A 14,799-nucleotide genomic window follows, 5' to 3' on the forward strand; every position below is an offset into this window, starting at 1 on the left:
CAACCATCAGCACCTTTTCCAGCGTTCGTCTAGCTCTGAGGCTCTGGGACGTATAGGCGATGCTGTTACAGCATGGCTGAACACTCATCAGACATGGACATCTCATGGCCATCCCTCTACGATCCCGGCCTAGAGCTTCTCCACCTTGGAGGCCGTCCGCCTGCGCTTCCCGATGGGCGCTATCTTTACCATGCTTCTGGTACTGTTATCTATGGTAGGCTCTGCGCTTCATCACTAAAGCTCCCTTTCACAGACATTTTCACATATACGCTTTACTGGACCTTCATATTCTATATCCCGGCGTTTGTCCTCTGCGGGTTCTACGCCTTCTTCAATCTTGCGTTTCCGCCACGCCATAATCGGAAGGGTCACACCCAACACTACTTTGAGGCATCAGAGAACTCGTACGCCCTCGCGCCGCTCATTGCAACGGGTGTACGAGCTCCACCGCGTGCACCGAAGCAGAACGAGGGTCGCTCCCGCCTGACCTTCGCTCTGCTCGTTCTATTCGCATTCCTCACCCTCGGGCTCCTGGGCTCGGTCATAAGCTCTCTCGTTATAGGTTACGTGCTATACGGCCTATACCGCGCGGGAAACTACACCATGTCGACGTACGCACGAGTCTCTTGCTGCTGTTGACGCCGCCAATTGACTGTCGGTCAGGTGGATTCCCTTTCTGTGCGCTCTCATGAATGTGATCATAGGTTTTCTGAGGTGGGAGAAAAGCCACTCGTACCTGAAATTGTCGCTGAATTGCCCTGATCCAGTATGTGGCCGTCGGTGATAGACATTGTCTGAGGGGTGGGGCAGGGACTTCTGCTCCCGCGGTGGCTACCTATTCCTCATGTACGTATACATTTGACGAACCCGTCGCACCCTTTGCTGCGCCTTGCGGTGTGGAACAGACTGAACCCCCGGCGCTCGCGCTCCTGCGTCGGGCAGGTTCTTCAACGCACTAAAGGCGCGATCTCGGCAGTCACTAGCTGGCCTGGATCAGCGAACATCCGGTGAGTGTACGGTAACTCACAGTTTGCTCCCGCGGGGGGACGTACAGAGTCCCCCAGCAGACCAAAGCTTACGGGACGGGGAAGCAAAACGCACGTGCGGAGCGCTTCCTATCTGCCAGATACGCCCCGATACACGTTCCGAGGAGCGACTGGGATCTTCCGCTCATCTGGTGACGCGCGCGCGCTCTGAACTCGCCCTTGGCCCTCACGGCAGAGCAGACGGATATAAGGCCGAAGGTCGTCTGGTCATAATGTCTCACAGCCTATCCTCCTTCTCAATGGCGAGCCAGCAAAAGATGAATATCGAGACCCGCCTCGAGCGCGTGCCGACGCCGAACAGCGACCTCTACCGGAGTCCGACGACCGCCGTGGGCTCGAGCAACTACCGCCCACCATCGCCCATCGCCCCCACCTATGCGACGTACTCGCCTACGAGGATTAGTCGGCCGCGGTGCGTTGAACGCGTCTTCTATGACTTCTGACCACTGTTCTGATCGACGGCGACAGGGCTTTGCTGCACGAGTACGCCGCCGAGTTCTTTGGGGTCATGGTCCTTGTCATCTTCGGCTGCGGCGTGAACTGCCAGGCCGTTCTCTCGTCCAACACGAACGCGTCGGCCTCGCCTAAGGGCGTGAGTACCGGTGCCACATATGTTCTTCCACATACTCATGTTCCGCAGGACTTCGGCAGCGTCACGATTTCCTGGGGTGTCGGTGCGTCTTCTCTTACATGTATTTCAGCTAGGGCGCAGGGCTAACGAGTACCCCAGCCCTAGCCTTCGGCGGGTGGATATCTGGCGGCGGACACATCAACCCTGCTGTGCGTTGCTTCCTCTACTCACGCAGACCTCATGCTGATATCCTGCCACAGGTCACCATCGCCCTCGCCACCTGGCGACGCTTCCCCTGGTATAAAGTCCCCGGATACGTTATCAGCCAGCTTTTCGGTGGCCTTATTGGCGCCGCCATCCTATACGCAAACTACTTCCACGCCATCGACGTCTACGAGGGCGGACGCGGCGTCCGCACGCTTGCCACCGCCGGCCTCTTCGGGACGTACGGCGCAGATTTTATGACGAACGTATCGTGCTTCTTCTCGGAGGTGCGTCATCTGGTATACCTCGCTGCAACCAGCTGCTAACAATTTTCAGTTCATCGGCACTGCTCTGCTGATGTTGGGTGTTTTGTCGGTGCTTGACCCAAGAAACCGTGTGCCGTCCTTTTTGATCCCGTTTGCGCTCTTCTTCTTCCTGGCGGGTATCACTGCGGCCTTGGGCTGGGAGACGAGTGAGTTCATTGCACGCGCGCGCTTGCTGTTGTCTGACACGATTGCCAGGCTTCGCTGTGAACCCTGCTCGTGATCTTGGGCCGCGCCTACTCACGTCTATGGTGGGGTATGGTGGACAGGTGTACTCATACCGCAAGTGCGTATAAGACATGTTGATTCAGGTTCCTTGTCTAATCTCATGCGCAGCCAATACTGGATTTGGTGCCCCATCATTGCTACGATCCTTGGCGCGCAAGTCGCGACGATCATCTATGATATCTTCCTCTACAAGGGCGGCGGGGACAGCGTCATTTGCCAGAAGTTGTGAGTAGCCCCTTTTGTTTGGCTCGTTCACACTCATGAATTGACTCAACAGATACGGGAACAACTTCTACGAGATTGACCCCCAGCCCGAGCTGACGGAGGCATCCCGGCGGCGCGAACGAGGGATGAGCGAGTCGAAGAGCCCTGTCTGAGTGTATACAAAGTCACGATTTCTCTCTCGTTCTAGGCATACCGTGAAGCCCAGCTGGAACTAGGGCCGGCTGTAGTCATACCATCCCGTTGTGGGTCCACTGTACAATGTATTTCTATCATCAACTTTACGACATACACGATAATTGCACGAGCGTCTATTCGACATGTCCTTGATGGATCGAGACGCGGTCCGATCTGGCTGGACTGGTTGCTTCAGACCATGCGCGTCTGGATCTCGAAGGCGGCTCGCCCGCGCCCGCGACGCCATTGCCAATATAAAGACACGTCGACTGTCCCGCGATGATCAGCACTTCCCGCCTTGTCCCTCACCGCCATGTCCGCTGATACTGCTTCCCGACCCATGCGCGAGCGCGTCGCCGAGTTTGTGACCGCGCTGCAAGACGAGATCGTCGGCGCGTTCGAGAAGCTGGACCCCAACTCCCCTCCCTTCAAGCGCGACTCCTGGGTGCGCGCGCAGGGCGGCAGCGGCCGCTCGTGCGTCTTCGCGACCCCCGAGCTCGACCCCGCGACGCTCGGCCCCAACGCACAGCTACCCGTGCTGGAGAAAGCGGGCGTGAACGTGTCCGTCGTGCACGGCACGCTCCCCGGGCCCGCGATCCGCCAGATGCGCGGCGACCACCAGTCGATGCCCCTCCCCGAGGACCTCCCCGGCGGGCTCCCCTTCTTCGCCGCGGGCATCTCGCTCGTCATCCACCCGCGCAACCCGCACGCGCCGACGACGCACGCGAACTATCGCTACTTCGAGATCTGCGAGGCGCCCGCGGAGGGCTCGAGCGAGCCGGGGAAGGTGATCGCGTGGTGGTTTGGGGGCGGGTCCGACCTGACGCCGTACTACTTGTACGAGGAGGACGCGGTGCACTTCCACAAGACGGTGAAGGCGGCGGTCGAGCCGCACGGCTCGGCGCTCTATCCGGCGTTCAAGAAGTGGTGCGACGAGTACTTCTACCTCCCGCACCGTGGCGAAGCGCGCGGCGTCGGCGGCATCTTCTTCGACGACCTCAACAGCGGCAGCCATCTCAAGATCCCCATTCCGAAGGAGAAGGAGGGCGACACGAAACTCCGTCCATACTCTCAGGAGGAATGCTTCCAGTTCCTACAGTCCGCCGGCAAGTCGTTCGTCCCATCCTACCTGCCTATCCTCGAGCGCCGACACAAGACGCCGTCGACGCCTCTGCAGCGCCGCTGGCAGCTCGTGCGCCGCGGACGCTATGTCGAGTTCAACCTGATGTACGACCGCGGGACAAAGTTCGGGCTCATGGCGCCCGAGCCGCGCGTGGAGAGTATCTTGATGTCGTTACCCGAGACGGTGCGATGGGAGTACATGACCGATCTCGGTGGAGAGGGCACGGAGGAGGGCAAGTTGATGCACGCCGTGAAGCACGTCCGGGAATGGGCATAGGATGGAAGGTGCGTTTTCTCCACCATCGCGTACAGCCTAGGCGCTCATTGCCCTTTCAGGTTCAAAAGCACAATGTACACTTAGCATATAGTCGAGGGTCATTACAATATCGGATCCATCTGCTCCTCTCTTGCCTTTGTTGTCGAACAATGGAGTGATTCGGTTGGTGCGTGTTTGGCCATCAACATACCGCGTGGCCCTGGCGTGTCCATTGCTTCGACCGGCTTTAGCGCGAACTTAATGACGCGCGTGGATCTATGCGACCACATATAAGACGCGACTTCGACTGATCGATAGGCGCCGCGTCTTGGACAGCACCATCATCTCCCTACCACTCGGCTGAGCATCACAACCGGCTAGCTGCCCCGACTTGCGAGTTTGTCCTGCATCCCAACTGAATAGCTGTTACAGTATTCGTGCCACCGTCGTTCGACATGTTCAAACGTGGCTTCCTCAACTCTGACAAGGGTCGACAGACGATCAGCGTCGAGGAGCAGAAGGAAAAGGAGAAGAAGGCGCTGATAGAACAGGTGCAGCAGTCTGATCCCGACCCCATTAGGGTAGAGAACACAGAAGATGGCAAGACCATCTATCATTACGATCCAGCCAAGTGCGTCTGCCCCTCTTTCTCCTCCTGTCTCCTCGCTCATGACAACCTCGTAGTGGTCCACCCGATGTTCACATGCCGCCTGCGCACGTCCTCAAGGACCTGCCACCAGGCAAAACGCGCATCGTCTTCCGCCACTGGCCGCGCGATCCCAAGGGAGAGGTTATGCGCAAGGACAGGACCGACTCCGCGAACTGGAAGATGACGCCGAATGGGTACCAGCTCTGGGCGTCGACGCTCTATGACTTCTTCCGCACTGCGCCGGTCCCCAGCGTTCCGGGGTACTCCATGATCTCGACGAGCAGCAAGCTCGCGTCGTGGATGCGCGCGCACAACGAGACCTACGCGGGCCCCGAGCTCAAGTGGGCGGAGGAGGAGAAGATGCCGTGCCAGGTTATGCCCTGCGATGTGGGGCGGCTGATCAGCGACAGGGAGAGGGAGACGATGCGTGGCTGGTATGGGCCTAACGGGTTTATGAAAGACCGGCCTCAGCCAACGCTTCAAGTCCGGATTCCGTACAATCTCCTGCCGGAGAAGCTCATTGTGCATGACCCTTCGCATGCTCTTTCGGTCGGTGCGGTCCGTCACGATGAGAGCGACAAGGAAGACGAAGGGGACAAAGAAGGCGAGGGCACCAAGAACGTTGCATCAACCGAGAAGCCCGACGTCACCCACGTCTATCGACTCCACTTGTCCGAGGCCGGCAAACGCAAACGCGAGGAAGACCTCGAGGAGGCGCGCAAGGAAGCTGCTCTGGATGTCTCAGAGGCTGGGTGGGCAATCTTCGTCCCCAAGCATCTTGTTGTCGGAGATGAGAAAAGCGATGACTCGGAAGGGATGTCCCCATCTTTTGTCCTCTACGTCAAGAGGCCACCCCTTCCGCCGCCGCCATCTTCCGTTGAGGAGGCCCACGTCTATATCCGCGCCGAGGACCTTTGCGGCGCGGGCAACCACTCCGTGGTATACACCGTTGACTGGGAGCTCCCGCGCTGGCTTCTCTGTGGTCGCGAAGACGCTCACTGCGAAGAGTTCATCGCACGGGATGCCTCGGTCGAGGTCGCTCGACGCCGCGAGGCGGGCACTTTGTTCGACAAGCCCGCCGAAGTCCCCCCCGCGCCGGAAGGGGTGCCACCCGACTATCCCTCCGTTTACATCGAGAATTTGCCGGTGAGGGCGCAGAACATCGTCGGGCGAGACGAGCCTTGTGAGCACCTGAAGAAGCAGGCGGATGCTGAGTTTGGCGGCGAGGCGCCGAAGACGGCGCGTGTGCGTGTTTGCGCGAAGTTGTCGCGCCAGAACGATGACCACCTTCCGCATGAGGCGTCCAACTATCAGCAGTTCCCGGACTGGTTCTTCCAGGTGAGTGGATGGCTCTTGAGATGCGCGCCAAGTTGCTGAGTTGTTTACAGCACTGGAGTGGTTACAACGTCGTCAAGCCCTTGCTGGACCCTACCCCCTGCGGTGCGCTCGTCCCCAACTTCTACGGCTACTACGTGCCCGAGAGTCCCGAAGCGCCCTCTGTCCGCGGGTACTCCCCTACCGCAGAAGATCCAAAGTTGCCTTACTCTCCCGAGCCCGCCGTTGACAATTCCAACGAAGCCACCCACTCGACCGACAACGCCCACGCTCATGACGACTCTGCGAACGATTCTCCTGACGACGACCCGCCCGCCGCCACCATCCCCAAGCACACCCTCCCGCCGGAGTACCTCAGCCCCATCCTCCTCCTCGAGCACTGCGGCGTCCCCATCGAGCCCGAGAAGCTCTCCATGGACGACAAACAGGAAGCCACCGCCCTCTTCCTCCTCCTCTCCTCCGCCGGCTGGGTGCAGAACTCGATCGCCGCGCGCAACGTGCTCGTGCAGCCCGGCCCGCTCAGCGCCTGGCCGCTCGCGCGCATCACGAACGTGCCGCCGAAGAACAGCTTCAGGCTGATCGACTTTGGGCGGGCCCGGAAGGTGGACGAGTATCCTGTGGCGCAGGAGACGCAGGCAATGGAGCTGTTCGAGCTTGGGATCTTCAATAAGGGTCCATACTATTAGGGACGGTGCCTCGTGTCTGTTTGCTGTCGATGTCCGAGATTCCTCTGCTCTGTACTTGTCCGTCGAAGGTCTAGGTGGATTGATTGTATGTAGTGCGTCTCATGCCACGTAATGGGACAATGAGAAAATGACCTATCGCCACGCTGACCTAGTTGTCTTTCTCAAGCGCACTTTTGCTATCTCAACCGAGCGTGCACATAAGACCCAATGTCTGCTGTCTGCTGTCCCCCCTCGAGGCAGAGACCACATGGCGACCATTTCCCCAACGGTAACAATAGACGTGGGCACCAATCCCCTCACTACCCCCTCGCAGGCGGCCTTCCTCCTTGATCACTCACGCAATCCTCCTGAGCCGAACGAAGAGACAACAGCACAAGTCTATTACCGAAAGTCTATGTCTAGTCGAGTGCAGAGAATGCGAGTGCGTATGGACTTGATCACCATTCCCTGAGGGACGCGGCGACCGACCCAGGGGGATGCGGTGACCAAGCCAGGGGAATGCAGTGACCAAAGCCGTGGGGATGCAATGACCAATGTCAGTGGGATGCGATCTCTCATGCGTCTAACGGAGCAACGACAGTCAAGGTGGGACCGGGAGCGTGCGTAAATACCAACCAGCCCGTATGATATGTAGGATGATACAGAGAGGGGAAAAATAAGGAGAATATGGTTATGCAGCGAGGGATATGGACTCGGTAAAAGGGGTAGACAACTACGGGGAGGGGTAGAGGGGAAATGGCCTCGATGAATGGCAATAATAGCTCGGTAGAGCGAAGTGCAAGTAATGACGAGTATAGGGAGATGATGACTCGTGTTATGCATGGCAGCAGCAGTCTGTCTGTGTGGTGGTCGAGTGTGGGCCGTGTGTATGGCGGGTGCGTGCCGTATGTGGTGGCGGGTATGATGCGGGCACTCCAGAGATGATGGATTCGATGCGATGCTGTAGTGTGTAGAGTAGAGGATAAGATAGAGCGCGGGCGCGTGGATCGATGCGAGGAGGGGGGAGAGCGGCCGTTAGGTGATCGAGGTAGCCTTGAGGTGACCGAGGCTGCGTTGAAAAGACGGAAGGCGGCCTTTAGGAGGACACCATCACGGGGTTCCAGGATGGCGGCTTCAGCCCGCCGGCCGCCTCGCGCTCTCGATTTGCACGGCTCTGGAAGCGGATGGGCGCGTACAGGCATGGGGGAGAGGGCGGCCGATCTGACGTGTCGGTGGGCGTGGGCGGGGAGGGACATGGCAGTTCCTCGGTCTTCTCCACGCGGTCCGGATTTGGCGGTTCGTCGGTCTCGACGGGCTCGGTGAAGTGCGGGACCTGCGTCGGATTGGGCGTTGGCGGCTCGTCCTCCTCCTCCTCCTCGTCCGAGTCGTCCAGCTCTATCTCCATGTCATTAATGTACATGACCTTCTTCCTCCGAGGTTTCGGTTTCGATGGCGCGTCGGCAGGCTGGTGCGCGTGCGACTCCGACGTGCCAGCGAAAAGAAGGGGGCGAGAACGCGGGTCCTTGGTGTATTCTGGGGCGTCCGGCACGACGTCGTCCTCCAGATTTAGAGATGGCACGTCGGCACACGACCCCCCTGAAAACCGTCTCCGGGATGGGGGGAGGAGGATAAACGGAGAAGCTTCAGGGGGCGAGGAGGGCGGGAACGACCGCGGGCTGCTCTCCAGCGACGCGTTGGTGAGGGCGGGCGTCGGGGGGTCCATGTCAAAGTCCGAGAGGGCGGAGAGGGCCGGACTATGAGGGGGCGTAGTATGGGTGGTGTCGGATTTCGCCGCGTCGAGGAGGGGGATAAAAGAGAAGCTCTTGTGCTGTGCTCTTTGTGGGGACGTAGGGGGCGAGAGGGGGATGGATGGGGTGTGGGATGTGTCAACGGGCGGGTAGGTTGAGGCCGGGGTCATGTTGGATTCCGGCAGGAGCGGTAGGAGTGTGATAGGGACGGCGGAGAGGCGTCTCTGCGACGGCCTGCCCGTCACAAAGCACGACGGCTGGTCCGCCAGTGGGAGGCCTCTTGTTATCTCCTTGAGCTCAATTATCTCCCTGGTGGGATGTGGTCGCGTGCTCAGTGAAATGTGATGATCGCCCAACTGACTCGACACTCACTGGTACGACAGCTTCTTCGAGGGCTGCATAGGCGTGCGGTCCCAGTCGTCCGCGTCGTGTACCTCGACGTCTGAGTCCTCGCAAAATGCGACGCATTTTTTCGGGGTGCTCCGCCCACTGGGGGTCGGGCTCGGGAGGGGAGTGGGCAGCTTGAGGCAGCTCTTCATGTTGTTCGTGGGCTCGGGCGCGCTCGGGGTGGTGCGCGTATATGTCGGGGGGCTGGCGAGACCGTTGGTGGCGGCGTTCCAGGCGGTACGTCTGGACGCAGGACGATATGAGTCCAGGAGCCAAGGGGTAATCCCGACGACCCCGCCTTTCCTGAAATGATTAGGACCCTCCGGCGTCTCCCGAGTTCTTCGGGCCGTTTCGGCCGCGTTACAGTGGCGCCCAGCGTCATTGGACCGTGAGTATCGCGGGTCGCGTGAGCGCTTCCCCACACGGTGGGCACGCATTCAGCGCCATGCACCCGCTATAAAGGACCTGAAAGGCGCCGGAGGACGTACTAGGAACGGCCTCGCACAGCGTCGAGCAGCGTGGAAAACGCCTCAGCCGCGTTGCCCAAACAGGAAATTTGTGGACGCCCACAACGTTGACCCGATGCGGAAGGCCGTCAGTGGCGTCTGATTCACCCCCTCGTCCTCTTTCTTCCTGAGTCTGAGCCTGAGAAATCGGTGGAGACGGGAAAAGGTACGTTCACAGAAGAGGAGAAGGTGTGATGATTGTGGATACGCGTCTCCTACGCTTGACGTCGAGCCGTCGTTATCAGATGGATTTTTGCGCTCAGGAGGTCGTGGTGGGAACCATGGTGTCTCGTGTACGTGCGACGGCGCAGGCGCCTCAGCAGCAGTGAGCGATTATCGCAGAAGATCGTCCTCCGTGAGATTATCTCTCATCAACTTGGCAGCCAAACGTGATCAGTCCGGCGCACTCGTCCCATCTACCCCTTCACGGCGGTATCCCGCGCAATGCCGCGTCTGTGAGAGAGATGCAGAGATATGAAGTGCGTACATTGCGCTGCATTACCGTTTACTTGATTTGCCGGGTTACTGTGTTCGACGCTCTCGTAACACTTGCGGTGCGCGTATCGCGCGAATGTCTTGCAGTCTGCATCCGCCGTTTTGGCTTCAGATGCAGACCTACTTCGGTGAGCTTGGCGTGCGGGTATGACCTATGCGTCTTGCAGACCCCTCGTTCGCAGCCAACGACGTGTCGGCCAATTCGCCTTATTAGCATGGTCAACGGCCGGGCAGTGCATCACTTCCCGCTATCCTCTTGTCGAAAGGAATGGGCAGCCAAACTCATGAGAGGATACTGGCGACGTAGGTCCTCCACAAATCCAAAACAAAGACGACAAGGCTGAATTGAGCCCTCGGAAATTTGCCAGTCCGAGCCCGTTCATTGTACACGCGTTCAGGACTGCAGGCTTCAGCATTGCGCGTCTTGATAGTTTCAGGGTCAAACTAAGCAACACTTAGATCGACCCAAGACACGCACCGGTAAGAGCCGAACGCGGGCGACGTAACGTGACGGCCGGCGACCCGGCGCGGAACCAGATCAAGGTCGCGCGCCTCGTCCTCCTCCCCTCACCGTGCCCACCCTACTCTAGCGTACCCCCACATGTTATATATCTCTGGAATCGCACGAACTGCAGCTATCCAACGCTGCCAATCTCTAATGCTTTTATGCGCATCGCCAACGTCTAAACGCCATGGTATGCGCGCATCCGAACAGAGAATGCCGCGACGCCATCTAGCTCGCCCCGCCGATTTCCGCGGGCGAGTTGCGTGTCTTGTGAAAGGATCAGACGCTTAGCACCCCACAAGACACGCAAATCCTGGGCGGGCGGCCTACGGGATGCGTGTCTTGTGAAGAAATAAGTTGTCGGCCCTCGCAAGACACGCAAGCTAATAATATTCGCCCGGTTCACGCTCGGGCCTCAATGGGCGATCGACCTGGCTAGTGAGGTGAGCCGGGGAGCTCTGTGCATGGCGCTGACAGGCCGGCGCTGAACCGGCGCAAGCCAGCGCAGGCAGGTGCGTTGCTCGCGGCTCACTGGCGTTGCTGAGTCCCTTCGCTGACAACCGCTTCGCAAAGGTTCTTGCTCCTTAACGAGGGGTTCGCATTGATTTATTGACTACTACAGACTTGTTCTTGCTGCTGTGCAATGGTCTGCACGCACGGCAAAGCGACAAGCGGGGCTCCATCCCGAATATATATATATGCCCTTAACATACGAGTGGTGATGCCGCGCGTTCACGCTCAAAGGTAAGTACCTTCTGCCAGCCTTCGCCCTTGAGCACAGTGAATCTAAACCAATGGAATTCCAGAGGCTATGCCCGCCTCCGCACTGACCGTACCCCCTGGCGCACGATCCCGCTGGACTACCCCTTCCCTCATGAGGCTTACATTGCCTCTTGCCGCCGCCCCCGCCGCATTGGCACACCCTCCCGACGAGCCCCTCATTGATATAGTCACGCTCGCTTGAGCACTGATAGGCTTGCATTCACTCCAAGATCGAGGCAATATGACGCGACGGCATGGCATCAAGTGCCGAATATGCAAAGCCTGAGTGTATCCCCTCTTAAATTCCCTCTCCCTCCTTCGTCACCATCCATTCTGTTAGCCTTGCCAGCGCCACGCTGCTCCCAATGAGACTCATGCAGGAAGAGCGCTGTGCACGCGAAGTCTGCGTTCAAGCTTCGAAGTGTTGGCTGCATTGTGCCGCATTCTCGTGTTCTTGACCGGCACATACAGCGCTCTGGGGGTACGTATTCATACTTCTCGTGCTAGGTAAAGCTCAGAAAACCTCACGAGTCTAAGACGTAGCAACCGAGCGCACTCGCCGCATTGATTGCGAGGGCAACGGGATTGATTTATGCCAGTAGCGCGCACGTAGAGGACACGAGCGGCCGAGCATGGACAGGAACCCATCATACTACATAGACTACATATACTCGAGTCTAGATTCAGGATGAATACTTGTTCTTCCAGAAAATCTGCTTCTGCACACGTTACGATGCTCATGAATACGAGGGCGAGGTAGAAACACGTCTTTCCGGCGATTCTTGCGCGTTCTTGCGCTCTCGCGCGCGGTGCGAGGGGTGTCTCGCCTCGAGGCTGTATTATTTTGTAACATCTGTCTTATACCATCCATCTGTATATAAACTCGGTGCTACTACTGACTCTGTCCTTGCTTCCCACATCCGTACGGTCGGCCTCGCAATGAGGATCAAGCACTGTATGAAAGGAACTACTACGGACAAACAGCTTATTTAGTTTCAATGAACAGTACAGAGCGTTTGAAACGGCGGCAGCAAGTTCAAATCTACAGATTATGAAGTCTGAATGTTGAGAGGGGGAGGCAGAGGGTACACGACGACGACGACGCGCGAGGATGGCGGCGGCGGGGGCAGGCGCGGGGGCAGACGCGGGATCGGATAAGGCGCGCGTGGCGCCGGAATCACCGGCCGCGCGCCCCGATCAGCCGGGTCACGTGCGTGTCTTGACGGAGCCGAAGACACGCTGAGGTAAGCGTCCCGCGCGGAACTTGCGTGTCTTGTAAAAAAGAAGCTGTGGGACATGTAGGCATGCCGAAGGAATATTTGTTGTAGATATTGTTGTACCAAGGCGAGAATTCGAAGGTTGTGGTGTGAGCCAGTCCCTTTGGTCCGATCTAAGCACTAACACGGAGTTGAAGCCTGACGATTTTCATGGTCGAAATGATACCGAGGACGGCATTGTCTGAGCCCGCGGCAGACAATGTGTGGCCTACTACGACCAGCCGGTCAAAGTAACGATCATCAAGAAGCGACCCCGAAGAGACGTTCACGCGGAGTCCTCCAAGCCGGCGTCGACTGCTCGAGTGTCAAGCTTTTGCGATCTGCGCCAATTGATTAGACGCCATCTGCGTGTCGGCAAGCAAACATACCATTGAAGAACGACTCTGTGAGAAGGCGGAAGGGCATGCGCACTCGACCGGCTCGCGCCTCCGACATGAACTGTATGCGCCGCATACATGCCTTCCCATCTTGCAAGAAGATGATATCGACGACCTGCCACGCAGGCAACGGTCTCCCACCCAGATCCAGGGGTCGTACATCAACATCGACCTCTTGGCCCTCCGACAGAGGACGCAAGTCTATCTGGAAGTGACTTTTAAACAGCAATGAGGACACCCTGTCGTATTGCAGACAGTCCCGCGCTTCAGTCACGAGGCGGTGCACTTCTATGGCGTTGAGACGTCCTAGGGAGGTGTTACGACGGATACGAATAATTTGGCAGAAGAAGACATACCACATCCTTCGAGATTACGACGGGCAGGGCATTGTTCTCTGTGACTGCCGTATCTGGATCTCCAGTGCGCCCGCTGGCACGCTCTCGAGCAGTACAGCGCTTCGCCGCATACACATGCACGGAGGCCACCATCTTCGCCGCCGCCGGCTGGACACTATGAATGTCAGACTTGACACCGAATTCGGACCCAAAGAGGACGTACCGCCGCGTTGCAACATGTATTGACAAGCTGCCAGCCCTCGTCAGCGTCCTGGAGAAGACGGTGGCGGATTAGGAAGGCCTTGATGACGCGCTTCTCTTCTTCATCGAAGGAAATCGACGGGAAGCGCTCCATGAGGTCTGTGTAGGCGTCGTAGAAGGCACGGATGGCGCTCGGCAAGGTCACGACCGAGTGCATCACGGTGGCCATTTCCGCGAGACCGGGAGTGTTGCGCCCATGCTTGATGCGTATACGGACGAGGCACTCCAGCAGGCCGTGTTTCAAAGCGCATGCGAGGGTGTGCGTATTCATCATACACAGCGGGGAGAGGGACACCCAGGCCTGCCTCCATATCCCGGCCATCGACTTCCTGAGGATCTGGTACCGCAGGCAGTCTACCATCTCCATGGTCAGCTTCTCCGGAAGTTTGGTAAAACCCGGGACCGCCGTGAAGTAGACGATGTCCCCGAGGAGGTTGCGCATGTATGCCATCGCGGTGCAGTCTTCGCAGCCCCTGGTCAAGCGTATGTGGCGCGCATAGCGGAGCCAGAAGCGACGCGGGTTGTAGCCGATGTGGTGCATGAGCTCCGAGAGGACTTTGTGGCGAAGGTCGTCGTCCTGTAAGGTACGATAGAACATAGGGAAACCTATGGCGCAGCCCTCGACGATCTTGGCGTCGAGCTCTTCCCCATCGCGCAGCAATCGTTGCAGTCGGGGCCACTTGAGCCACGCGCGCACCAGAATTGCGGTCAGACGCTGCTCGGGGTGCAGGACTATCTCGCGTAGTCGCTCACGAGGAAGATACTGGAAGACCTCCAGCACGGTGTACAGCGCGGACTGGGTGAAGACCGCCGTCACGAAGTTGACATGCTGGTATTCAACATCTTCCAAGGCCTTCTCGCGTCCAATCGGGAGGATGTAGTCGATCCAGTCGAAGACAGTCACGAAGAATTCGGCGCCCATAGGACAGAGGCCCGGTTCGTTGAACTTGTTGGCAAAATCGCATGAGCGGGTAAGGCTGTATAACGACCGAGTCATGATGCTCAGATGCTGGGCGTTCATTCTGCTGGAGAAGAATTGCTTGTACGGGAGATTCCACGGCACGGGACGCAGTTCGAAGACTTTTTGCAGCGGGCGACGTTGTTAGGTGATTTTCATAGCCTGGCGGACCTGGGCGCGCACTTGCTCGCTGTCCAAAGCACTGGGATTGTGGTCTCGAACCTCCGATATTTGCTCCAGGACGTTGGTCAGCGCCTCAATGTCGCGCTCTAAGGACATCAGCGCCATGATGACGGGGGCAGGCAGGAAAAACGCACGTGGCGAAGTAAGGGATGCACACACTGATATTTGGTCACATTTGGACATCCTCAAGGCATTCAGCTCAGCTAG

General features: G+C 58.4%; 6 protein-coding genes across 6 annotated transcripts; 4 read left to right on the forward strand and 2 right to left on the reverse strand.

The window, feature by feature from the left end:
* On the forward strand, positions 1-954 carry SCHCODRAFT_02618839 (uncharacterized protein). Its single transcript, XM_003032712.2, has 4 exons — positions 1-199; positions 254-611; positions 664-714; positions 768-954. The coding sequence occupies exons 1-4, from the start codon at positions 73-75 to the stop codon at positions 796-798; spliced, it is 567 nt and encodes a 188-aa protein (XP_003032758.1). The 5' UTR covers positions 1-72; the 3' UTR covers positions 799-954.
* A 204-nt stretch (positions 955-1,158) lies between these two features.
* Positions 1,159-3,083, forward strand: SCHCODRAFT_02618842 (aquaporin). Its single transcript, XM_003032713.2, has 9 exons — positions 1,159-1,458; positions 1,515-1,638; positions 1,687-1,720; positions 1,777-1,826; positions 1,878-2,108; positions 2,158-2,293; positions 2,343-2,430; positions 2,481-2,597; positions 2,650-3,083. Exons 1-9 carry the CDS (start codon positions 1,259-1,261, stop codon positions 2,747-2,749), a joined length of 1,080 nt encoding a protein of 359 aa, XP_003032759.2. The 5' UTR covers positions 1,159-1,258; the 3' UTR covers positions 2,750-3,083.
* On the forward strand, positions 3,054-4,300 carry SCHCODRAFT_02618843 (Coproporphyrinogen oxidase). Its single transcript, XM_003032714.2, has 2 exons — positions 3,054-4,178; positions 4,230-4,300. Exon 1 carries the CDS (start codon positions 3,085-3,087, stop codon positions 4,168-4,170), a length of 1,086 nt encoding a protein of 361 aa, XP_003032760.1. The 5' UTR covers positions 3,054-3,084; the 3' UTR covers positions 4,171-4,178; positions 4,230-4,300.
* A 170-nt stretch (positions 4,301-4,470) lies between these two features.
* SCHCODRAFT_02572532 (uncharacterized protein) lies at positions 4,471-7,010 on the forward strand. Its single transcript, XM_003032715.2, has 3 exons — positions 4,471-4,780; positions 4,834-6,136; positions 6,187-7,010. The coding sequence occupies exons 1-3, from the start codon at positions 4,605-4,607 to the stop codon at positions 6,817-6,819; spliced, it is 2,112 nt and encodes a 703-aa protein (XP_003032761.2). The 5' UTR covers positions 4,471-4,604; the 3' UTR covers positions 6,820-7,010.
* An 884-nt stretch (positions 7,011-7,894) lies between these two features.
* SCHCODRAFT_01031311 (uncharacterized protein) lies at positions 7,895-9,085 on the reverse strand (the record flags this gene model as incomplete). Its single annotated transcript, XM_003033288.2, has 2 exons — positions 7,895-8,855; positions 8,919-9,085. The coding sequence occupies 2 exons, from the start codon at positions 9,083-9,085 to the stop codon at positions 7,895-7,897; spliced, it is 1,128 nt and encodes a 375-aa protein (XP_003033334.1).
* A 3,506-nt stretch (positions 9,086-12,591) lies between these two features.
* Positions 12,592-14,373, reverse strand: SCHCODRAFT_02496771 (uncharacterized protein; the record flags this gene model as incomplete). The annotated part of the gene is made up of 5 exons (XM_003033289.2): positions 12,592-12,686; positions 12,748-12,798; positions 12,847-13,060; positions 13,212-13,358; positions 13,414-14,373. The coding sequence occupies 5 exons, from the start codon at positions 14,371-14,373 to the stop codon at positions 12,592-12,594; spliced, it is 1,467 nt and encodes a 488-aa protein (XP_003033335.1).
* Positions 14,374-14,799: the final 426 nt, after the last annotated feature.

Source organism: Schizophyllum commune (assembly GCF_000143185.2).
Source record: "Schizophyllum commune H4-8 unplaced genomic scaffold SCHCOscaffold_4, whole genome shotgun sequence".
NCBI lineage: Eukaryota > Fungi > Basidiomycota > Agaricomycetes > Agaricales > Schizophyllaceae > Schizophyllum > Schizophyllum commune.